At 32.4% G+C, this 27,284-nt stretch overlaps 1 protein-coding gene across 1 annotated transcript in view; it reads right to left on the reverse strand.

Annotated features, from left to right (window-relative positions):
• Nucleotides 1–16,902: 16,902 nt before the first annotated feature.
• The window catches only part of rogdi (rogdi atypical leucine zipper), a 129,958-nt gene continuing 119,576 nt past the window's right edge, over nt 16,903–27,284 (reverse strand). Inside the window, exon 10 of the mRNA XM_090373652.1 lies at nt 16,903–17,163. Coding sequence (XP_090229778.1) covers nt 17,122–17,163 — 42 coding nt within the window. The 3' untranslated portion in view covers nt 16,903–17,121. The remainder of the gene's footprint in view (nt 17,164–27,284) is intronic.

The raw sequence follows: 27,284 nt of genomic DNA on the forward strand, positions 1-27,284 counted from the left end.
TGGCAATAAAGGAATATATATTATGTCATGTTTATTTCCTTGTGCCATTGTAATATAAGTGTATCTCAGAAGACTGATAATAATGTTAAATTGAAACTGAGTGAAATTTAAGATTTATGTAAATGCAAGTAGTTATTGCTTTTCTGGTAATTAAAATATTTATTTACAGTGTGAATTATTGACAAATAACTGTATCCTACATTATGAGTTACAAAGAATATATATAATTTAACATACCATGTTTATCTCAAAAAAAAAATCCTTAGGTTATGCAATTTCTTGATCTCTTTGGTTTTTATTTTCTTTTCTTTTAACAAGGCAGTGATATAAGAAAATAATCAAAAACTGAACTTAAATATTATTTCATGGGGTAGTTAGAGATGTCTAAGATTTTTCAAATTTTATCATCAAAAATGATTACAATTAAATTCAAATGAAATTATATTTTTCAATATGGAACTTCCTGTAAATATAGGACATGGTGTAGCTGTCAACTTATTATTCAACTCACTTTTAAATCTATTTACCTCAATAATAATAACATTTCAATAATCCTTTGGCAGCAAAATGTTCTGCACACTACTGATTAGCTTCAAAATCATTAAATGTCATTTTCATAAAATAACACTATGCAACTTATTAATACTATTTCAGTGCCCACAGCAAAATGGAAGACTAAACTTGTACCAACCTGGTACTAAAACTATTAGTTTTTGCAGTGGACACCTGTGGAAAGCAGAAGCCATACAGAAGTGGTTTGTCTGTAGTCATACCATAGTCTTTGAAAAGTTTTAATAATAAAAATGATGACAGATGAGAACAAATGGCAATTTAACTCCTCTGTGAATAAATGTAGTAAATTCTTAAAGCATGTTGTGATACGATATACACTTAACTTACAAGGAAATAATGCTGCTGCATTTTATACTGTTTACATACACACACCTATCAGTTGTTTACTACTTTCTAAAATATTTAATCATCGGCACATAAGGATACTGCATGATGCATCTTAATAGCAACAACTATCGTCATATTGGTCATCATATCAATGATTAATTTACAAAATACATTTATGTCACCAATAAGAAAGATGAGATGCTTTATGTAAGCATAACTTAAATATAACATAATTTAAAAAAAAAAATTAATATACAGTATTATAAAAACATGAATCACAGAGTAGTGCAATTGGTTACACTGCAATATACTGCTCTAAAAGCCTAGCAATATATTTATCAAACAGTCTTTTAAGCAAAAATGTTACTGACAGCTTACTCTCAAAAAAATGGGCATACAAATACAAACAAAAATCAATTGCAGTGACACCAAGTAACATAAAAGATATCAACCATTGAGTTTTTTTAGGATATAGCAAACATAAGTCAAATATTTTTTTATTTCTTAAATTTATGCATGTATTAATTATAACTTATTTCTTATATGAAGTTTGGGAGACTTAAAAATAACATTTAATAGCTTCCTTTCAACAATAGAAAACAAAAAAAAACTTATTAAAAAAAAAAGCTAGGAATCTTGAATTTCTGTTATATATAGATATGAATAAGCATGTGCATACACAATCTCCTAAAGAAGTTAAATATAACATATCAGTACAGCATAAGCAAGAAAGAAAAATTTAAAAAGAAGCAACGAAAACAAAAAATGAAAAGAGAAAAACAAGAAAAGATAAAATAAAAATAATCTGGGAAAAAAAAAAAAGGAACTTTTAACTGTTAGCACTAACATATCGATTCAGAAACAAAATTGCAATGTACATTTATTGAATCATAAATATACTAATCATGCTTCTTATCCAGGAACTATACAGAGACTATAAAGTTTTATAGTAGTTATACAACTACTAAAAAACTTTGGTATAAAATATTATATTTGATTCTTCCAGTAAAATTTAAACTACTAAAAACCAAAGAGGCCACTTATTTGTCGCTGATTGTATTAGTCAGGATTCCTAGCCAATTTAAGCAAACAACATAAATTAATTTTATTAAGTAGTTCTCTTAATATATATACAGACCTGACAACTTATAAATTTTAAAGATTAGGTTTTTTTAATCCAGACTTTATTTTTTTATGTCTCTGAAAGTAACTTTGACATATATAACTGTTTTTTTATTAAATTTTATTTCTGGTGGAATATAAAATCAAACACTTGCTGAACGTTTTCTCAGTGCATTAATATACAAGTTGCAAAACTTAAAAATATTATTTTTAATTGAATCAAGTCACTTAATACTGAAATGTAATTTTAACTGAATGGTTACTGAAATTGTAACCATTCAGTATTGTATTTATTTATTTATTTTTAAATTCCTTTCTTTTCTGAAAGTTCTTGGTAGTAATAACAATATATTGTACTGCACAATAAATATCAGGAAAAGCTTTTTTCATGCTGAGTAGAGCCAACTGAATGCCATGACAAATGGAACCCTTACTCCTGTCTTCAAGTTAAAATGGATGTATGTGCATTGTTAAATAATACTGAATGATTAAATTATTATTACTGTGATCACATCAATGTGAATCCATAAGGATTTACACCAATCAAGAATAAAATATTGTAGAAGAAACAGATATATTAAAAAAACAAAACTGTACGGTACTATGCTGTATTGTACATGTCTGTAAAATCCAAGTTAGATATGCAAATGAGAGTATTTCATTTTCATTCATTTTACTTTCAAAAGATAACAACTGTGCCATTGCTAGAGTTGAGTAAAAGTTCATAAAATCAGATGGTCAGAAGGTAAAGCAGAAGGTTAAAATTAACCATTTTAATCATTTAAAACCAAGAAACCAAAATGGTGGTATATAATTTAATGACTGCTTTTATTTGCTATTCTAACTTGAATAAATTAATTCTAATACTGTTTTTATTATTTTCCCCTTGAAGATGTATGTCAGATGAAACCTTTCCCAAAAATGTTGTCTGTATGTTTGGCAGCCTGCAAAATTTTAATACTGTTTTTGAATTAAAAATATATAAATTATCAAATTTTTTACTTTATTTTAATAGAGGAAGGTTTATATTTAAAATTTTGTTTTCATTTTCTGATTGTTAATAATAGATTTACAAAATCTTTTACTGACTGAAAAAATATTTAATTGTCAAAACAAAATTTAATTTTTTTTAACTGTACATAAGCATAATTTTAATAAAGGATTTGTTGTTAAAATACAGTAGTTCAGACTTCAATTTTATTTATTTTGAAATACATGGATGGGTTTTTGTGGTATTTTACTGCTCTTCAAAAAAAAAGTGATTAAGCTAATGACATTTTTCCATTTGTTTTATCTTCTTAAGAAGGTAACTACTACTGTATATAATACTGGCTTTCACTTTTACTGTTATTCCTATTTATAAATACTTAAATTGCATTTAATTAATTAATACAATCTTCCTTCAAACGTATTTACTGAAAATTACTGAATAAAAATGCAAAGGTGGTATCCAAAAATGCAATATTTAAAAAAAATCTCAAAACCCAGTATGTTCTTTGCAACTTTGAAGGCACCAACATAAAGATATAGTGAGTAAATAATAGTTCTGCAACAACATTGCTTGTAGAGATAGGGAGGTCATAATCCTACTATTTATAAGGCAATTGTAAGACAACTGCACTTGTAATACTGTGTTACATATGAAGGCCACACCTAAAATAGACATCAAGCTTCTTGAAAGGGTCCAGACTGGCAACACACCTGTGAGATCTGCAAATGGACATCCATGAGGAAAGACTTTGAATATGTAGGCTTAGAGTTTGGTAACTAGGTCTCCTCTAAAGCACCTTAGAGGAGACCTAATTGAGGTGTATAAGGCTTTGAGAGGAGAAAGTGAAATAAATGAAGGTGAAATTTTCACTATTATAAATGATTCCAGAACTAGTTTGTTTTACTATTTATTTATTTTATTTTTTATCTTCTTTTTCTTTTTGACTGGTGCAGCAAAAAGCCTTGGCTCCCTTGCACCAAATGGCTTATACTACCTTTAGCAAGTACTCTGGAAGTGGGAAATATTCACAATAATCCAATCGTCAATGCATGTGATACAATATAAAATGCTGAAACAGTCTATTCAAAGCAGCAACACCACCATAATTGAAGGTATCTCAAATGTGTGCATACAATTTAGTTTCAGAAACAAATAGCGATGGATTAGTTTCATGAAATGAGGTCATATTACAAGAATGTATATCAGACACAGCTTATGGTCAATTTATAAAGTATAATACTAATTAATTTGTAGGCAAGAATTTGTGGCAATGAACCATTTATTATTATTCTAGGCTGAAAAACGTAAACATGTTATGCTGAAATCAAGACCCACACCAGCGAATTTCCCCAACTGTGCTGAAAATTTATGTATTTTCAGCACAATTTAACTGGGCACTGTTCATTTGAGCTGGCACCTGAATTCCACCTCTTTCTTCCAAATCACCCAGAACACAAGTCCCACCTAGTCAACATCCATTTATTGTTCAACTCCTAACTCATAGGCCACACTTTTTCCTCTTCTTCCTTACTACACTTGTTCTTTGGTACAATCTTCTTTCACCCGTATTTACTGAAAATTTCAAAATGTATCTCTGAGGTCTCAACCTTCAACTCATATTAAAGTAACCACAGATTTCTAATACTGCTCAAGTTTGGAGTCAAACACAAAAAAAAAACATACACAATTTACAATGAAAGAGAAGAATTGTGTTCCAGTTATTGGGAATATATGTGTGCACATGCACGCACGCACGCACACACACAGAAATTCGTATACAACATAGGATCAAAAGGTTCCTGATTGAATTTTTATTTAAATAAATATTTTTATATATAATTAATTATACATTGAATTTTTCACAAAATAATGACTGGCTACTCACACATATTTTCCACTGACTGTGTGGGAGGGAACATATTTTTAATTAATTTTTGAAATTAAAACTCCCTTTAGACCTGGCAGGGAACAAAACGCCAATTGAAACACTCATTCACTTCAACAAATGCATGCAATTAGACACCAGCCTGTTGATAACAGGAGCACTCACTTGCATGAAATGTGAAGCACACACACATACAGTGAGACAAATGCATATTGAAAAACTTGCACACTTCAACAAATGCATGAAACTAAATGCCAGCTTGTCAATAACAGAGGCACCTACTGCATGAAATGTGAAGCACACATATCAACAACTTGATTCCAGACAATGCTTTAATGTCACGAATCCAGAGAGTATTACCGATTGGAAGAAAGCAAGTGTCAGTAAAGCCAGCTTGCTATCAATAATTGTATGTAACAGATGCCACAAACATGCATATATAGATTTAACTTAATTCTTGAATTCTTCCAAATTATGTAATAATTAACACAGATTTCGGGAAAATTAATGAACACAGATTTCAGTGGAGAAATCAAAGAAAATATTTTTCAAAAACGGCTATTAGGAGAGTTTCAGCTGTGTGGATGGAGTAGTTGAAGTTCGAATTGCTGAAGTATTGTTTGGGGTCTTATTAACCCTGTGTTCCACTCAGCGTTAATGAGTTCTTCAGTTTGTAAAAAAAAAAATAATAATAATAAATAAAAAACACACAGAAAAGGTCAGGTGAATAAAGATGTTTATACAGTGTTTGGAAAGGTAGTTCAGAAATTGTCATGTGATGCATAGGCGCATCATCAGGGAGTAATTTCTAATTTTTCAAGTTCACAAATAATTTCTTCTTTCTGATTACACATCCCAAGCACTTAATGGTCTCTAAGTACACAGTCTAATGAACAGCACGACTTCTGGTATAAATTCATAATGATTTCTTTATAGCAAAAAATAATTCTAGCATAACTTTACCATTAGAACTGTCACTCCAATTTTTTTTCTTCCTAAAAAACATGGATTTCTATTCAAGGGATTGATGTCTTTGTCTGTGGGTCAAAAAGATAACACCAAACTTCATCTGCTGTTACTATTGTTCTTTTGAAATCCTAGATCACTATCACAAATTTCAACTAGTTCTGAAAGTTTCCATCTTATATGTTATTAAAACTTGAAAACAAAGAATGATCTTTTATTGTTTAAAATATCAGATGGCTTGGCAACTACCATAAAAAAAAAAAAAGTAAAGTGCAGCCATTATCAGCCCACTGCGGGATGGAAGCCTCCTCGACAATTCATGCTGAGGGAAATGGACCATAATCTGCCACACTGGTCCAGTGCGGGTTGGCAGATCGACTGTATTCAGCAGTCAGGGGCTTGAACCCCCGTCTACTCAAAGAGCGTGTACTACTGCACTCCCGCTCCTGACCACTCAGCTACGGGGCAACTACCATATGATATTCCAACTTCAATACTTATTTGAAATCTGCCCAAATAATGGTACTAATACAGAAGATAGGTTCATCATTTGTTGATGTGCGAGATCTCTCAAAACTTGTATCATTTTCAATGATATCACATCTATCACTGTAGCATTTACATCATTCATATATATCGTATCTCTTGATAAAACTTTTCACTATGCATGTCTTCGATCTTTTCTAGTTTCTGATGCCAATTTCTTAAACAGAAAGCAAAATCTTATAGATTAACTTGAAATTTTATAGAATAACCCTTTATTCACAAAGAGTTATTCTAAGAGACAATAATATGAAATTACTGTCACAAGCAGACAAAAGTAAACATTTGTACTTGTACATATGCAACCAAAATGTGACCTATGTAAAAAAAAATTTTAGACATACTAAACTTCAAAAAAATGTATTTTTCTTATTCAAAATTCAGATATTTTTAATGAATTCAGTGCTGTAATTTTTTGATCCTACATAACTTGTATTTTTTTCCCAGATTTAAAAATAAATAGGATTTAATGGCATAACCGTAATTTCAAGGTATGTCAGCAAAAACTGGAAGAAACTGAGTGGGAGAACATGAAAACAACCAGAAACTAGGAGTTGCCTACCTAAAGTGGAGTTGGCAGGTCTGTAGACAGACAATATCCAATTTAAGAGAAAAATGATTAAAAAGTTAAGAGAAAAGCATTAATTTTAATTTAACAGTGGAATTGTATTTAAAAACAACATTATCATTAAACTGCTTAAGACCATTAGTAGTACAATTTTAAAGCTTTGAAAATTACATAAAGATAATATCATGACAAAAACTAAAATTACACTTAAATAAAAATTAATTCTGCAGATCCTTAAATTTCTATTCCAGGTTCAAGAACCTTTTATCTTTGACATTACCATAAAAATGTGGCTGTAATTTTATAAAACAGTGTTTTTCAGTGAAGCAAAATCTTATATTATCTGCAGCTCTATAAAAATTAAACCTAGTACTTAAAAAACAAAGCTTATAATAAAGGGAAATAAGATAGTATGGATGGATTACAATTAATGCTATTCAAAAGAAAATAATAATAATATACCAGAATTATCAGAATGTATTATTAAAAAGAATAAAAAACATGTAATTTATAACAAATAGTTCTCTTACTACACTCCTACCACATATACATGTGACAATTTATAAAGATAAGATGGATCTGACATGCGTAAGGAATGACCATAATTATTTTTAAATTTTTCTCTTATAAGCAACCAAAATAAAGCCCTATTATGAAAAAGAATGGTCCTAGATGACAATGTGGAGTTAAACAGATGTTATGATTTTAAGAATCATATCAATCTGTACATGCACACAGCAAATGCAAGAATTGAATAAAACCATTTTATGCTAATTTACTGATACATCATCTCGCTTATCAGTATACCACATGAAAATAAGTTGCACCATTAAATTTCTGAATATTATTAGGGTAAAAGATAAACAAAATCACTTGCAGATGCTTTTGGCATTATTTCCAGATTTATTATAACAGCGACTGTGTAACATTTTTCCAGATGAAAAACCTACCAAAACCAGTGCATAATCTCTCAAAAGGTTCCAAAAGAGTTTAAAATGCCTAAACATTCTAAACACCATGTTCAACGAAAGCAATATCTTTCTGTATGTTGAAACAAAAAATTATAATAAAATAATAAATATTAATTTTCTGAAATATTTCTGCTATATGCAAAAATGGCAGGATGACTGGTAGGATAGTTTAAAACAAAATCACAATCCTATGCAATTTCTGTTTTGTATTCAAAATGGCTTTTTATTCTGAGATCAATTTTTTAAGTGAACTTATTATCACAAATTACTTAACCTGTACTTATGACATCAAAACTGCCTGATGCATCTCCTCAGAAATTACTCTTGTAAAGAGGGAGCATAAATTAACTCAAGTCAGTTAAGAGGGATTCTACTGCAATACAATAATATTATATAGTAATACACACACAGGATGTATCAAAATTGCATAGAGCAAATGCAGGAGCATATTCCACAGCTAAAAATGAAAAAAAAATTCCTATAAACATATCTCAAAAGTTTTTTGTTTTGAGATATTAAACATTAATCACAAATTATGAAACCACATAAAACAGCAAAACATTTTATGTTCAAATTTATGTCATAAAAACATTTCTGTAAAACATGTAAGTTGCATCACCAACTTGAATAATGTTGTTCTATTACACTAATCATACTAGTACTGAGTTGTAATTAACCAGCATGGCAGAGTCCATATTAGCAGTATGTACTCTTTCTAGTACGTATTCAATTCCATGAAGACTGCCTTGTTCTCTATAAATAGAGCATTTGTTAAATGATATTATGGGAGTCACTATAAATCTGTTTACTTCTGTTGAGTTAGTTCACTGACATGATTTTAATTTATAGTGAGGTATATAAGAATTCCTTAGCTGCTGTTCACAGATGCACAGAAAAATTTCCAACTCAGTGAATAACAAATTGTAAAAATTTTGCTTACTGTGGAGAGATGACTTAGAAAAAACAGGTATGCTGAAACCATTATGAGCAAACACTGGTAGAGGGAGATTGAGAGAAGTTCAAATACCCTGTGATGTTTGAGTATCTCCTAGCATGAGTACCAGAAGGTTGTCAGATTATACAAATGTTTCATCTACAAATGTATGAACATCATATGAAGAGCAATTATATCTATTTCACAACATGTCTGTACAATAATTGTTGTCACAAGATAATAAATACAGAAACTTTTGTTGGTAGCTCCTTTTGCAATGTACACATGATCCTCAATTTCTCAGTCCTGTTCTGGTTACAGATGAATCACTTTTTACAAGAAACTCTCAACTCTCAAAACACTTGTACCATACAATTGCCAGTACTCATTATTAACATACTTTTCCTTTAATGTTTAGTGTGGTGTTCTTGGGAACAATCTTATTGGTTATTTTTTTTTTTTACCAGCAAGGCTTTTAGGAATGGCATACCTACATTTTCTGCAGAACAATGTAGGAACTTTTGGAAGTTATACCCCCTGAAAATCAGCAGAGGTCGTAGTTTGTTTGTGATGGTGTAGCAGCCCACACTCTTCCCATGTTTCCAACTTTTTAAATATGGACTACAATAACTGATGGATTCGATGGAATGGTCCTGTACAATAATCACAGTTAGCTGACCTTATACCCTCAGATTACCTTGTGCGGGTCACTGCAAGGCAAACTAAGGAGCTGCATCCTGGAAGCTGCTGAAACCATTAAGAACAGTTTCAAAATGATGACATGCTGAGACATCATGGATTAATCATGCTAAATGCTGCATTAAACAAAATGGAGGTTACTTTGAACTGATTTAGATATTTCCTTTTAGAAGTTTATTTCAGTTTGTTCTTATGTTTCGTATTTTATGATTAATGTTTAATTTCTTGGAAATAAAGGCTTTTGAGATATACAAGTTGTGGTAATAAAGTTCCCAGACTGTTGCTGTTGTAGTCAGTTTCAATGAGTTTCAAAATAAATGGAAGTGGTATATTGTAGTTCAACTTCCTCCAACAGATGGTGGCAGAGAGATTGTCCAATAGGCTGACAGGTTGCAAATAACAACTCAGTTTTGTTAAGAGCATTAACATTCTGTGTTCTTGCAATGGAACCACAAACATATATCAAATTTCTTTAAACTGGGAAAATATGCAGCAGAAATGTTAAAAACTGTTCATGGTGATGAAACAGTTAAGTTGTATCTGTGTTTAAATGGTATGAGCAGTTTCAAGACAGACCTGCACGATAACCAAAGAAATGGGCATCCATCAACTTCTTGAAATGAGGGCAGAGTTGCAAAAGTTTGGGAAATCATGGCAAGAGATCATCATTTGACCCTCAGAATGATGACTGATGAGTTGGATATGAATAAGCCTTATTGAAGTGCATTTCCTGGGTGAGGCTGCAATTTCGAGAGAAAGGTAGCTGAAAATGCTACCACCCATTCCACACTTGTAGTGAAGACATTTCTAATAAAACATGGCATTATACAGATCAACCATTCCCCTTACTCTCCTAATCTAGCACCAGCAAACTTCTTCCTCTTTCCCAAGGTGAAAATTGCTCTTGAAGGAAAGAGATTTCAAGATGTTGAGGACATAAAGGATAACGTAACCACCGAACTGAACATCGTCTCTTTGAACACCTTTACTGACTCTTTTTAGAAACTTTTAGAACATAGTAAATGCAGTCATAGTTTGTTCATACTCTATGAATGCATTTACTATGTTCTAAAGGTTTCAGGTTGTTCATACTCTGAGTGAAAATAAAACCATTTTTGAGCTCTTTCACTTTGTGTTCTTTTTATTGCAGCAGTCCAGGAACTTTACTGCTACACCTTGCATGTTTATAGGAACATTTTTGCTACTTTTAGTTATATTATACAGTCCTATATCTGTTCCATGGAACTTTCAAACACTGTGCATAATGTATATATTGTTTAACTAATGCTATTGTGCTTGATATATAATATATCACATGCATTGTATATGACAGATGGATAAATGGTGATTATAAATGGGAACTTCTCTGAATGGCCCAGTATTTTTTTTTTTTTTTTTATGAAAACCCCAAACACGAAAGGTATGAAAACCTATAGTACTTAGTACCGTGCATGGGTTGAAGGAGAAGTATGGAGGAGGGGGATGCCGGAAACTTTGCTCTAGAGACTAAACATGGGTTGCTGTGCTAGGGGCATTAATTCTTTCTAAGTTTTATTAATGATATTACAATAATTATATTAAAATTTTCTGATGATATGCAAGATGGGAAAGGTCAACAAGAAAACACGTTGCTAAAAGGCTTAAATAGATTACACAAATCATCTAAAAACTGGTAATTAATCTTTAATGCTAATAAATGCAGAGTTTTGCATCAATGTTATAGTGATTCCAAGTTAAACAATCAACTTTGGGGGGGGGGGGGTGCTGCACACTAACTACTGCAGAAAAAGGATCTGAGAGCTAAAATACAGCCCATTATGTTCTCTTAACAGTGTAATAAGGCTACTAAGTGGCATACTGCCAGTAATATACAGGAATTTTGCCAGTATAGATAAAGAGGTAATCATCCTACAGTATAAATTAGTAGTCAGACTACATTTTGAATACTGTAAACAGCTGTGGAGGCCTCAATTCAGGAAATGATGTTGCCTTGCTTAGAAAGAGACTAGTACTTCAAAGTTTGGAACTTAGGCATCTATGCACAGTTTTGATTAGTTGTTTTAGGCCTTAGAAGATCTAATGAAACTTAATGATGGTGGCACATTTTCTCTTTCAAGACTAATAAACAAGGGAACAGATTCAAATAAAGGAATGACAGTAAGCCTTTGGTCAAACAATAATTAACTGCTAGAACAAGTCTTATTTATTTGTTTTGTGTTATTTTGTTTTTTGATGGCAGATGCTTTGCTCTCTTGTATAATTCTATCTTTTTAATAATAATACACTACTGTTGTATACTGATAACACTTTTTAACAGCATTTTGTATCGTTGAAAAGGAACTGAACCAATCTGAAAGCTTCAAGAATTGCATCTATAATGTAAATATTGTTTTAAATTTAAGAAACAGATTATATTTATTTGTTTATTAGGGTGTCCTTATAATATAGCTGCTTGCTCTCATAATTTCAAAACTTTAACCATATGAAAACTTTAATCACCACTTATAGTAACAATATAGCTGTCTTTCACTTCCCTTAATATCATATTTGATGATGTTATGGGAAGTAACAACACAGAGCTATATTGTTCACATGCATCTCTAGCTGAGTTATTGCTATTGCAAGTGACTGCTGGAGGTGCACAACAAAAAAAAAAAAAAAAAAAGGAGGGAGAGAGAGAAGAGGTTCTCAATGGAAAATATTTCACATTGTATATGCTTTTTTGGAGGAAATTCAAAAGGAATTTCCAACCAATTTTTTTTTTTTTTTTTTTTTTGTAGTTGGCGCATCAGCTTCTGTGGCCATAGTGCACCTCCCAAGGTTTTTGCAGTACTTGGATCCAAGCCCAAGGCGGGATTCAAACCCGCGACCTTTGGGTTGCCAGGCAGGCACTTTATCCACCCGGCTAGCCTGGTTGGCTTCCAAACAAATGTTTATTGTAATAAACATAATAAGTAGAAACTGTTTACTGAGTAAAATATTAAGATTAAATGGTGCAATAAAGCTAGGAATTCAAATTGGAATAAGATATCAAATTGCAGAACTCTATTTTAAAGAAATGTATCGTCTCTACTATGAAGATTCAGTTTTTCAAATAAATATTTTTCTTAAAGAATAAAGAGAACGGTTTACTGTCAATTTTATAAGAAACAAGATAGATGTGTCAGATTTTTCTGTTACATTCTAGGAACTTTAGCATCTAAAGAGTCTTTAAAAAAAAAAAAAAAAGATGGTGAATAACATTTTATGTAATGCATAACTACATTTTATGTAGTTGTGCTATTGATACATAAAATTGATACATTTTATGCATCGATGACACAACTTTTATTTGTGAACAATAATGTCAGTTAAAAGGATTCATATATGTTTAAAATACTGTTTAAAATACTGTTTTAGTTTAGATTTAAACATGTGGCTACCATTAGATATTAAATTGCACTTAGAACTGTTTATAATATCTTTGTGCCATTCCAAATCTTTTAGTACCAAGATGTCCAAAGTATATTCGTGTATTTCATAAACAGTATAAATTACTTAAGGAGAAAATATATCTGTTTGTTCCTTCTAGAAGAGTGTTTGTTCATTTTAATTACACAAAAGGTTGAATTCAAGTTCACTTAGGTGACTGGACTTGTATTTACTAAAAGAAGAAACTATGTTTGTTTGTTAGTTATTTGGTTTTTAGGAGCATTAGCAACTAAGGCCATATTGCTCCGGGGATGTGCAGTGGTCATTCCCTGACCTTTCCGCATCCTCCGTATTTGGTGAGCATGGACTCGAACCCCGGTCTAATCAAGAAGCGTGTGCTGCGCACTGCTGCTCCTGCCCACCTGGCTATGGAGGCGCCAGAAGAAACTATAAACTGGTCATCAAAGGAAAAATAATTTAAAGAAATATCTTTTCTGAAGCAACTAAATTAAAGGGGGTGCAGTGGACTTTTTTCCATTATATAGTTTTTATGACAGTGAACGCTGTTGCACTTTGTTGAGAAAGTTTTAGGATGGATTTATAGCACGACATTCATATACTGTTCAGTATATGAATAAACTTAAAATATCTTACCGAATATAAGCAATTCAATGGGATTCATTCATTCTTATATCAAAAAAAAACTGATACCCGTGCCATGATGTGATAACCCATTGGTGTAACTGTTATGTCATATTAGCTTTCAGTTATTCTAATCTTCTTTACAGCTCATTCAATAGTCAAGAGGGGGGAGGGGGTTCCTAAATGCAAAGGATACAATTATGTATTATAAGTATGCAAATTTATATAACAGTATTCCAAATTATTTAAAATTTACTTTATAAAAACACAAAGTGGCTGAAATGGTGCTGCTTCCATGAATGTGTTTATAATAAATATAGATTAAATTGAAGCACTGGGACAAGCACTTATATTTGTATTATACAATGAAAGATATCTGAAACTGCAAATAGACAGTGCAGTCAAATGAACAATCACCCCTAATCAAAAAAATTTTAACTTTTTAAACAGTTTCCCATAATTCTTAAAGAAAATTCATTTTTACAAATTCTTTAAAAAAGCTTAGAACTTGTTTTGCAGAAACACTGTGATATGAAATATTATGAGATGGAAGGATGGCATATCCAACTACCTTCAAAAGTTGCATTCAGTGACTTATTAATATAAACAATGCATTTCTCTATTATTTCTTTAAAAACAAAATTATCTAAAAATTTCGTGATTTTATAAACAACTAATGTTCTTAATTGTCAAAATTTATTAGATGGACAGGCTTCATTAACATTAGACTTCCCTTACAAACTAAATAAGAAAGAAGGAAAGTGGAAAAGAAATATTCTTTCAAATGTACAGTATAATTTATAACTATACAAATAAAATAAAAATTAATTATAAATGTCTTAAAAATTATCACAACCTTACTTTCTGATGTTCTCAAGTTCTCTAAAAAAAAGTGCAAAATCACTATCTCAAAATTTTAACGCTTATTAAAGTGCTATAATATCAAACAATGAAATTATAAACAGAGAATCAATATGCCATAACAGGGATGTCCAACCTGTGGTCTGTGTCAGGCCCTCAAAAGGTTTTCGTTTTTTTTTTTTTGGTAGTTGTTGGCACATCGGCTTCTGTGGCCATAATGCACCTCCCAAGGTTTTTGCAGTACTTTGATCCAAGCCCGAGGCGGGATTCGAACCCGCGATCTTTGGGTTGCCAGGTAGGCACTTTACCCACCTGGCTAGCTCGGTCAGCAAAGGTTTTCCTATGGCCCTCCTGGTATACCAAGAAATATGTTTATAGTATGTATTTATACTACTTCAGCCAGCATGTAAACACATCCGTACATGGTTGCCACGCATAAAAGTGAATTTACTGTTTCAGTTGTCAATCACTTCCAAAAGACATGAACTTTTGCATATAATGAATTTTGACCCTAGCAAAATGCATTCCATGCAAAAGGAATGCATTCTGTTAGGGGTGAAAACCATGACAGAAACAAAGTAATAAAAATCTTAAATATAACATTAATTTTCTATATTATTTCTTTACATTACTTCTCTAAGGTAAAATAAATACTTTTTTGCTCAAATCCATAAAAATTGTATCATTAATCAAAATCTTAAATACATAATCTAAGAACTAGAGTTTAAGTGTACTCAAGGTATATACATCTTCCTTTACCCTATCAGACAATCTGAATACAGACTGATTAAATATCACAAGATAACATAACATACAAAGTTATGCAAATAGCAACAACTTAAAAGTGCAATTATATGTGCTAAAAGTGTATATTAATATATACTTTACACAAGTATATATTAAGAAATTAAGTGTTTAAATCTTTGCATATCCTAAGAAATGAAGGAAGAGATTTTGTTTACCACTAGTGAAGTTCACAATATTTGAAAGAGAAAAAATTACCCTTATAAGAAGCTTTATATAGTTCTGAAGGATGTAACATAGGAGGGAACTAATAGGTAAAAGAAATTTTACACTGAGCACTACATTATGATGTAGTATATTTGTGTATGAGTGTAACTGTCTCCATAATGTGAAATTTAATTTTACTCATAGTTTGTTTTATTTTTTGTCAATTATGCAAATGGAAAAGAACAACTTTAACTTAACATGATTATAGATGAGATACGTTCCTCCCTGAAAATATTTTTTAAAATTTATAGGAGATTGATTCTTTTTTTCTTAACAATTATTGCAAATTAAATCATCTCAAAAACTTCCCAAACTGAAACTAAGAGAATAAATTGCAACTATTTTAAACAAATTCTGTGTGTGTGTTCTTTTTTAAATGGGGGAAACTAATAAAAATATATTTTTTTTTTATTAAATACTTTCAAAACAAAATTTTGTATTAAAAAAAAAGGAACCACTATAACTACATTATGGCATGAAAGGCAAAGCCCAACTTAACTATCAACAATTAAGTACACATTATGAATTATATAAAATATAAATATAATCTAATGTTTGTTAAAATGACTAGATTGTCAATGCTACAACAAATGGCCCAGAAGTAATAATACAGTGAAACTATCCACAAGGTTTATGGAGAATAACTTCATATTCTCTTAATGATATCACTCCCTTGAAATTCTGTTCCCCTAAAGAAGACAGAATCAATATTCTTAAAACTTTTTAGATTGTAACCAAGTTAACAATCATATTCATTCTGACAGCAAAACATAAGCATTCTAGGCATGAATAGACAAAGATGAACTCGATTTAAATTTTCAAATAAGAACTGACAATTCTTAATTAAGGAATTAACCAACACTTAAAGCCTATTAAAAACTGCCAATTCTTAACACTGTATGTAACTGTGAAAAGTATCAGTAAAATTAAAAAGAAAAAAAAATATATTTTTTATTTGAAGAACTTGGTGCAATTCTATCCATTCCTCACTACAATTTCTTACATAACACCCAGTTCAAAATGGTTAGTGATAATTCAGGAGAAACATTACTTTCAAAAACTACTTTAAAATTGTTTAAAAATATACAATTGTTTATTTATTATTTACATATAAAAGTCCTGAGCTAAGGCTTTTCATCCATCCTATATACTACTATCAACATTTGAATATGGGTGTTATACTGATGTCCATAACTAAACAAACAAACACTTTTGTTGTCTATGAAGATCTTTCACTTATCAAAATGTTAGTAATACTAGGCTCCTTACAACCTAACACAATGTTACCTAATACAACTACGTACAGCGCATTATCCAAAGCACATAATACTGAAACATTATAGAATGTATTTTGTTTCACAATCTTTCTACCCATTATGAATACATATTTTGTTTTCAATATCATAATGGTTTTCTAGTCTACAAAATACAATAGCAAGTAAATTGAAACTTGCCGCCTTTTAGGATTGAAGCATGACATTTTCGAGCAGCAAATATGTGAAATAAAGTACACTATCCTCTTCCACATGATCCTCCTCTACATTGCTTCTAACAACCTTGTGATAATTACTTCAAATGTGTTAGTAGTGCAAAATCAGCTGAAGCTAAAAGCTATAATCACACTACATTCATCTGCTTATATTGATTAAACACTTCAACCTGGGAACATAAAAAGAAAATATTGTTTTTTAATCTTGCAATTTTTAATCCTTAATATTTTTATAATCATTTTGAAAAGTAAAAATAACATAACAGAAAAATTAACTCAGACAAATAGTGCTTACAAATACAATAGCAGAAAATTTCATTGCTTTCACCTACACAATTTATGGAAGTTGTTAAAAATAAATAAAAATAATTATATAGTTGGAGTACTCTTTCCTACAGTGTAGCTACATTCATGTACCTGTGTGTGTGTGTGTGTGTGTGTGTGTGTGTGTGTGTGTGTGTGTGTGTGTGTGTGTGTGTGTGTGTGTATACTGATACGAAAATGCAATAGTGTATTTAATGTTAGATATAAGTAATAAATTATATCAGAACCGATTAATGCCATCTCTATGAGATTAAACATTAAATCTGTCTGTATATATATAATAATATATATGGTAGTAGTTAAATGTACCTCGAAGGTGAGGTATACGTAGGTCGGTATAGTGTAGAACCATTGTAGCCTGTGGGTTATGGCGTATCACAGGCTACAATGGTTCTACACTATACCGACCTACATATACTTCATCTTCGAGGTACACTTAACTACTATCATATATATATATATTCATATTTTGTTAGCTTCTGTTCTGTTCATACTGTAATAAGTTTAGGAACAAACCATGGCTGCTGCTATATTAAAGAATAAGTCAAATTCTGAACATAACACTAGCCAACACGATTTTTACCTCAAAGAACTTAAATGCTGTTTTTAATCAATTTTTATGCGTGGATTTCAAATATCATCATGGTAGTTTCACATCATGTCACAGTTATTAAATATAGAGGGAGTTACATTTTAACCAAAATATGCCAATTTTGCATAATCTAGCCAATAATGTATGACACTAGTTTATTTTAACAGATATAAGCTAATTCTCTTAATTTTAGCAATGGATTCTGGCATCAGTTTTCTTGTGATAAACATAATCAGACTTTTACCTATGGTTCTTAGGTTCAAATTCTGATGCAACAATTTACAATTTGAAGAGAGCACACAGTGTTTTCAGCCAAGATTTTCGTAGGCTGTGCCAAGGTTTTCCAAGTATTAACTGATCGTGACATGTTCTCAATGCTATAAATCTAACCTCCAAAAATAAACAGCCCCCCAAGAGTAGGAGGCTGCGGCCCACAACCCTTGCATTAGCAGTAAAATAATTTCTGGCTCTACCTACCGATTCACAAATATTTTTCCTTTCAGTGTTTTCACACGAGTAGAACTAGTAAGTTGCCACATCTGTGTAGTGATAAAAATTGAATTTGTGTTGTTTTTATATTGTAGTGTTCAAAACTGAATTTACATTTTCAGAAATTCATTTAGTGCTACAATGAATAAGCAGATAGATAGGAAGTGTATCAATCATCCAGACAATTTTTGTTATGTTTGTGGAAGGTTTACCCCAAAGACTAAAAGGGAAAATATCTATGGCATTACAAAACTTTCATATTCTTTTTATTTTGGATATAAAATTGGTGATCAAGACAAACCTTGGGTGCCTCACAAGTGTTTTATTACCTGTTCGACAAACCTTAGAAAGTGGTTGCATGGCAAACTCAAAGCGTTATCTTTTGCAGTCCTTATGGTTTGGCAAGAACCATCTAACCACATTAATGATTGTTACTTCTGTATGACAAATATATCTGGTATGACTAAAAAAAGCAAACACGCTATAGTATATCCAAATATACCTTCTGCAATTCGGCCCATTCCACACAATGACATTTGCCAGTACCAGTGCCCCCCCCCCCCCAAAAAAAAAAAAAACTTTGGGATAACAGTAGTGGGGAAGATAATAGTAATCAAGTTCAAGTTGAGGATTCCCCCGGAAGACTCTACTTCACAAAATGTCAACTATCAGCCAGTAAGTTCAGGTAGTGAGGTACATTTAATCAAACAAGATGAGGTGAATGATTTGGTTCGAGACTTAAATTTGCCAAAATTACAAGCTGAACTGTTAGGTTGTAGGTTACAGCAGTGGAATATACTCACAGCAGGAACAAAGATTTCAGGTTTCGAAAAAGACATGAAAAGTTTCTGAAATATTTTGCTATGGAGGACAGTATGTGTTTTTGCAAAGACATTAGTGGACTTCTGAAAGAAGTCCACTAATGTCTTTGCATTGTGCATAAGTCAGATTAATGGCATTTATTCATAGATGCCTTAAAATTAAGTTTAAAAGCAGTTTTGCTTCATAATGGCAATGAATTTCCATCAGTTCCTGTGTTTCATTCAGTTGGACTTAAAGTCATGAAAGCATGTCTAAGGTTCTACATGCTATAAAATACCAGGATCATGGTTGGAACATATGGAGTAATCTTAAGGTTATAGGTTTGCTTGTTGGTTTGCAGGGGAAGGGGGTTTCACATAATATTGTTGTTTTTTGTTTGTGAGACAGTCGTGCGACAGAAGAACATTATGTTGTGCAACATGGGACAAGTTCATACCAGGACAATGTATTCCTTTAGTGCAATCAAACAAGGTTCTTCTTCCACCCCTGCACATCAAACATGGATTGATGAAAAATTACATGAAGGGACTAGATAAAGAAGGTAATAGCTTTGCATACTTGAGAAGTGTGTTTCCTAATTTAACATATGCCAAACTTAAGGAAGGAATTTTCGTAGAACCCCAAATGGTACATAGTTTTTTGTATAATAAGAAAGAAGAAAACTATAAAATGTTGGTATCTAATTTACTTGAGTGCTACAAAAACATGGGCTGTCAAATGTCGTTGAAAATTCATTTTCTTCATTCCAATTTTGAATTTTCCCCCGAAAATCTGGTGGTCATGCCGGAGTATAAACAAGAACTTTTTTCCAAAATCTAAAAATGTTACCATTTAATAACAAAAACAATAACCTAGTAATTCAGTGATAAGATAGCTAAGTGTGGTTCTATGAAGAGCAAAACTCTGAAACATAACTTCGTATCACCTATACCCTCACTGAAAGCTGCAGACATGCTAAAAGTTACACTTTTCATGGTACAGATTAAATGAATCCATCTCTGCTGTTATTATCTGAAAACACTATAAATCTGCTGCTTCTTTAGTTGTTTTCAAAAGCAGTTTTGGATGGATTAGGCTGATTAATAAGCCTGACTTCCTATAACTTTTGGTGCAAGATAACTGAAGAAGAAGAGATAGTCTGTCATTTGTTTTTAATATTTGTACTGGTAGAATATGCAGGGGAAAAAAACTCATTCACACCTTTCCCCATTGCCCAAGATAAATTTTCTGTACATCTGTTCTGTAACCATCCTTTTCTCATTTAAGTGTGTGTGTGTGTGTGATCTGAGAAAGCACAAAAATTTTCTATTGGCATTTCATTCATTCAACCCTGTTAAATCTTTAAACACTTCAATCAGGTCCCCATGCAGATTCCTAGTTTCCAAAGGATACAATTTATAGAATCTCAGTATTTCTTGTTAAGAATACCCGTTTGTACCCCCCCACCCCAAAGTAATATTATTACTCTTCATCTGCACTATTTACAACAGATCTAAAATTTCTCGAAACCTGTATACAATAACAAATACATAGCCTAACCAATGAATTATACAACAGGATAATCACCCTCTTTGTCCCATTCTTGAATACATTAACAGAACCCAATGAAGTGTCCCAGTAGCCTATATGCAGTGTTGAGAAAACTTCATGACACAATGTAAAATTATCCATAGTTCTTTTTCATTATCAACTGGTGATAAGCAAATGGTATGTTATACTACTACCCAAAGGCAGCATATTGCTTAATCAACATTATACTTCAACTGCCACTTTTCAGTCCATCTGCCTAGATAATTTGGTCTTGTTGAAGTAGCATACCCTGATTAATGTCATCAATCACCCTGTCCCCTATGTGAAATTAGAAGACAGACATTAAACTTGAAATATCTGTATCAATATCATTAATAAATATATTAAAAAAATATTAAGGAGGCTAAGTATGAACCCTGCGGGACCCCCACCAAAACATTAGTCCACACAGAGCAGCAGCCATTTATAATTATGGTCTCCTACCGTTAACCATACCTTTATCCATATTAGTGACTTGTCTTAATACCATACCACTGCTCTAATTTATACAACTGCTCCTCTTTACACTCTTTCCATGTTAGTAACTTGCCTCTAATGCACATTTCCCCAATTTATATACAATAATCATTCATGTGGAACAATATCAAGCACTTTACTTAAATCTAAGCATACAAGATCAAAATTATTCTTTGAGTCCAGCTGCTTTATGACAACATGAAAGTAGGTAATTAGATTAGCCAAGTACGATCTCCCCTTAATCCATAATGTGATAATTTTCTCTGGCAAAAAAAAAAGTGAGACAACAGGTAATTGCTTACTTCGCCCTTTGAACCATCTCTGTAATAGAAGAGAGATTTGCACATCACCAATTTTTGAGAGCCTCCCTTGAATCCAAAGATGCTCCCATTATTACAGCTAAAGGTTCAATTACTGCTTTTGCTCCTTCTTTTAACATAACTAGACAGGGCCTGGGCGCCTCCGTAGCCAGGTGGGAAGGAGCAGCAGTGCGTAGCACACGCTTCTTGATTAGACCGGGGTTCGAGCCCGTCACCACCAAATACGGAGGATGCGGAAAGGTCAGGGAATGACTACCGCATATTCCCGGAGCAATATGGCCTTAGTTGCTAATGCTCCTAAAAACCAAATAACAAACAACAAACATAACTAGACAGAGTCCAATTGTCCCTGTGCCTTGTTTACTTTTTAGTTGCAAACAATTTCTCTTCTGACTTCCTTTTAATCCTTTTAATTCACTCACTTAGTATTAAGCAGAATTTGAGTATCTCCATCTCTAAAAACTTCTTCACATATCAATGTATATGTGAAATATTTATTCAGGTTTGTCAGCAACCTACATAGGATCATCAATAATTACAGCATTCCTATCAAGTGGACCAATGTGGTTAATCCCTTTTCTTCTAGAGTAACAAAAGCAAAGAATTCTTTGTTACTTTTTTTGTGCTCTTAGCCAAAGACACTTCTCATAACTTGCCTTAGCGTGCCTGAGCCATACAGTATCCTTGATTACAGAATAACTTATGCCTACTGCAAGTTTCCTCGTTCCCTGATAATTTATAATCATGCCATGAATTTTTCTTCTCCACCACTAAGTTCATCAGTTCATCTTATATCTGCTTTTTTCTAAACCTTGAACAATATCTCCTAGTTGGTATGAAAAGCTTAATAACTTCAATGATTGCTTCCCTGAACATTTTCCATTTGGCAAAAACATCAGCTGGTTCCCTGAAAAAAATTTTGAAAAAGTTACACACCATTGTAATCAACTTTGTAAAAACAAAATTCCTTTCCTTTACTCCCAAAATAGTTATTTCTTTGAATAAATTCATCTCAATACATCATAATCATTGTCACCTAGTAGTTCTCTTACTTGAAGATTTTTAATATGTGAAAAATCACCGCTTATAATCAAATCAGGAATACTGTTTTCTTTTGCTGTCTCTCTAACATGTTGATATAGAAAGAGCCATCCAGGAAATCCAGCTCAATACATCATAATCATTGTCGCCTAGTAGTTCTCTTACTTGAAGATTTTTAATATGTGAAAAATCACCGCTTATAATCAAATCAAGAATACTGTTTTCTTTTGCTGTCTCTCTAACATGTTGATATAGAAAGAGCCATCCAGGAAATCCAGAAATTTTTTTTCTACTGTCTGAGTTATCAACCCATAAGTTCTTATCAATATCTGGAAAGTTAAAATTCCCCAATCTACTTGTCTGACAGCTGTTCATTTATACTCATCACAGTCATTTGGTCTATAACATGCTCCTTTCATTTTTGTTTTTGCAGTGGTTATGTTCACACTAGATTAACTGAATAATGTATAATTAGTATCTATTGAATATACTATTTCAGCACTATGCACTTCCTAAATAAAAACATGAGGAGAAATCCTCAACCTATTGTCAAGTCTGCACTTTCTACATATATTGTACTCACTGGATTCAAATTCTTCATCCACTATACAAAATACAGTGAAATAATGATATACGTATAATGCCAGCATGTGATGACCTAACACTGTGGTTCTCAACCAGGTGTACCTTAGGCATTGCATCCAAAATGATGGATTTTCATGTGCTTAGTTTTAAGTAAAATATTTATCAGCTAATTGCAGAATTTTCCTGATTTTACCGTGTATTTTTTTTTTTGATGCCCTAGAATTTATTGTTTTGAGAAAACTAAAACAAAGCCAAACTGTCCAGCCTATCATAGTGCCAAAGTGAAATCATGTGATTTCTCCATAAATCACTTCTCACTTCAGGTATTTTTTGTCTAGTTTAGCTCTTAGCAGCTTTTGCTATCCTACATGTAACTTCTAGTTGACAAAAGGATGTCATGTGCTGTTGTTTACAAAAATGTACTTTGTAACTAATGTACCACACTTGACGAACGATTTGTTTGGGAATTTTTTAGGTGCATGGGCATCTATGGCCATAGTGTGCCACTTGACGAATGGTGAAGCCGTAATCCCCTCCAGAGATAGCTATTTGTAAATAGTATTTCAGTGTTCCACTGAAATACTTTTCTATTGCATCTCCAGCTGAGGGGTGTGTTTACAGTAATTATTCACTGATGAGTCCTGTTGTTTACAAAAATTACTAGGCACTCGAATACTGAATATATCAAAGCGAAATACAGCTATTTTCCCCTCTTAGAAATACGAATGTACAGTACATATGAGTCGCAGAAATATTTTTTGTGAGTTTGTGCTGGAGCGACGTGGTGGTTTTTCTGCATAATTATGTTTAAGTTTTATTTCACACCATCCAATCATGGATAAATTTTTTGTAAGAGGAACAAAGAGAACGTTATATTCTATGGAGAGAACAGAAAATTCTGAGTAATGATGTGAAGACAAGTTGAGAACACCTCAATATGACAGACCAAGTGGCAAGTATAATCATGGTCATTCACCAAGTCTATGAGCAAATCAGCTTCAAATAAGAACCAAAAAAAAAAAAAAAATTACAACATTATCAAAATGAATATTTTAAATATGGCTTCTATTATTGTGGTTATGAACAGAATCAAATTTCTCTGTGTTTAATATGTGAAGAGAAACTCAGCAATAACCGTAAGAAACCTTCTCTGTTAATGAGACATTTTGAAAGAAATCATAGAGACTTGAATGGTAAGACCATTTCTTATTTCAAAGAGAAAAATAAATATTACATAAAAAAAATTTCATTGGTGAAATCTATATTTGTGAGTCATAAAGAATTATTAGATACCTCACTGAAAGTGAGCTATCGCATTGCTTGTCAAGGAGAGGCCCACATTATTGGTGAAAATTTGATAACGCCACAATGACACTATTGACCTGTGCGAGACATTCAGATCAGCAAAAATAAAACAGGTGCTGCTCTCTAATGACACTGTAGAAAAAAGAATTTTACTTTGCTCAGCCAATCTTCTCAATGAACTCATTTGTAGACTTAAATTATCACCTTATTTTAGCTTGCAACTTGATGAGAGCACTGATGTTAGTAGTCTAGCTGTGCTGTTAAGTATTTGTCCGATGCCTGTATAATGGTGAGCTGTGCAAAGCTGTATATTCTTATCTGTGATGATATGAATATCACTACAACAGAAGCTGATACTTTTGAAAAAATTGTGTTTTTTTTTTATGCTCGTGAACTTGACATTCACGAGCATAAAAAAAGAGAAGGAAGAGGTGTATTTACATCTATACTGACGGTGCCAAAGCTATGCAGGATCCCATTTCAGGTGTTGTTACGAGAATCAAGGCAGTAGCACACCCTTCCTGTTCAAGTAGTCACTGTGTATGCCACAGGGAAAATTTAGCTGGGAAAAACTGAAAGATATTTTTACGACACTAACAGAAATTGTCAATTACGTGAAATCTAATGGCTTAAATACAAGGCTTTTCTGTCAGATTTGCAATGAAATGGGCAGCGACTATGATTGCTTATTCTTTTACACTGAAGCAGATTGGCTGAGTCGAGGTAAGGTGCTGATGAGATTCTGTGAATTACGCTCTGAAATTGTGATGTTTTTTATTGGTCATAAAGCTGATGCCACAAGAAAATCAACTTGAGATGAACTGCAGGGATTCATCAACTTTATGTTTAGCAATTATAATTCATAAGGGATTGCATACCTTTCCAATATATTTGACAAACTGAATGCACTAAATCTATCACTTCAAGGTAAAAACACGACACTTTACATGGCCAATGATAAAATCTCTGCATTCAAAGACAAAATTATTCTTTGGAGAAAGAGTCTTGTCCTGAAGCAGGACAATATGATACACCTTCGATACTTTTACTACATGTCTTGCTGAAAAATATATCTCCAAGAAAGCAATAGACCACCTCACACAGCTGTCGATCGCTTTTGAAGAATATTTTCCTGTCAATGCAGACACTGAAAATTACAGGTGGATATCTAACCCTTTCTTGAAAAATGAAAACTCCTCTGTCATATCCACAAAAGAAGAACTGACTGATATTACTTGTGACATATCACTCCAATAAAAGTTTTTTAGTGTTCCATTGTCTTCGTTCTGGGCTAATTTGTTGGAATCTTTCCCTAATACAGCAGAAAAAGCAATTCATAAACTTTTACCATTTGTGACGACTTATTTATGTGAACATAGGTTTGCCACATATCGTGCCACAAAATCAAAAAAGAGAAACAGACATGATGCTTCAGCAGACATTTACTGTCAAGGTGTCAAGCTTTGACACCTAATTTCAACAAAACTGCTAAAAGTCTGTCACAGCAGGTCTATTATTACATTCACTGAGCGAGTATGTTTTTTATTTTTTAATTTAAAGTCTTAATAATACTACCTTTTTTTTTTTTTTAGTTTAAAATTTTAAGAGTAGTGATTATTTTTTGGTTCCACATTCATACAGTAAATACATGCAAAAAACAAAAAATGCTCCTTTATTAGCATTCTATGCCTAGGATAATCTTAGGACCTTGCTGAACTTCAGGGGTACCTCAGCCAAAAAAAGCATGAGAACCAGTGTCCTAACCAATACTTTAAATAATTAACTTTATGGCAATGGTTTTGCATTTCGATGAAATATATTAAATAAGAGAATTACCTCTAATGCATGAAACACCTTATACTAGATTACGGAAGCTATATTTGATCCAATTTCAAATTCAACAAATGTATTTACTACGCTCCTGGCATTAATGTATAATGCCAAATCCCCTGAGTTAAAGTTACTAAGTGTGACAACAGGTTCACAAGAATATATGAACCTGTTGACACTCTTAGTAACTCTAACATAGTCCATATAACTGCTTGTAACATGAAAATTAGCTGCTTTCCAGGCTATTGCAGGTTCCAATAGAAGCAATGTAAGAACAAATTCTGCCTCGGTTTACAGCTGCCATTAACCTTATACTCTACATGTTTGTTGTTTGTTTGTTATTTGGTTTTTAGGAGCATTAGCAACTAAGGCCATATTGCTCCGGGATATGCGGTGGTCATTCCCTGACCTTTCCGCATTCTCCGTATTTGGTGGTGACGGGCTCGAACCCCGGTCTAATCAAGAAGCGTGTGCTTTTTCACTGCTGCTCCTTCCCACCTGGCTACGGAGGCGCCTATATATATATATATACTCTACATATTTCCCCAAATAAACTATCAGCTTTTTACACCACCTAACACTGTCTCAATAGCATCGGCATATATTCTCGCACCTCTTCACTTCAATGGTATCCCATCTCCACCAAAACAGTCTTTTATTAATATGTGCAGGTCATCGTCAGAAAAATTCAACCCCATGAGTCTAAACTGATTGACAAGACTCTCATCAAAATCTCTCTCCTTTCATGCCCTGGTAACATGTTGTCACTATCTGCCACCCTTTTGTAATACAAAAAACATACAATATCCTTCAAAATTATTTAATTCTGACACAACTTTGAGATATTAACTAGAACCTACATTTTTATTATTTTCATTTAACTTCCTTTATCTCTGAGTAGGGATGGGCGCCTCCATAGCCGGGTGGGCAGGAGCAG

This window comes from Mastigoproctus giganteus, chromosome 5 (assembly GCF_048544385.1).
Source record: "Mastigoproctus giganteus isolate SK-2022 chromosome 5, ASM4854438v1, whole genome shotgun sequence".
NCBI classification, from domain to species: Eukaryota; Metazoa; Arthropoda; class Arachnida; order Uropygi; family Thelyphonidae; genus Mastigoproctus; species Mastigoproctus giganteus.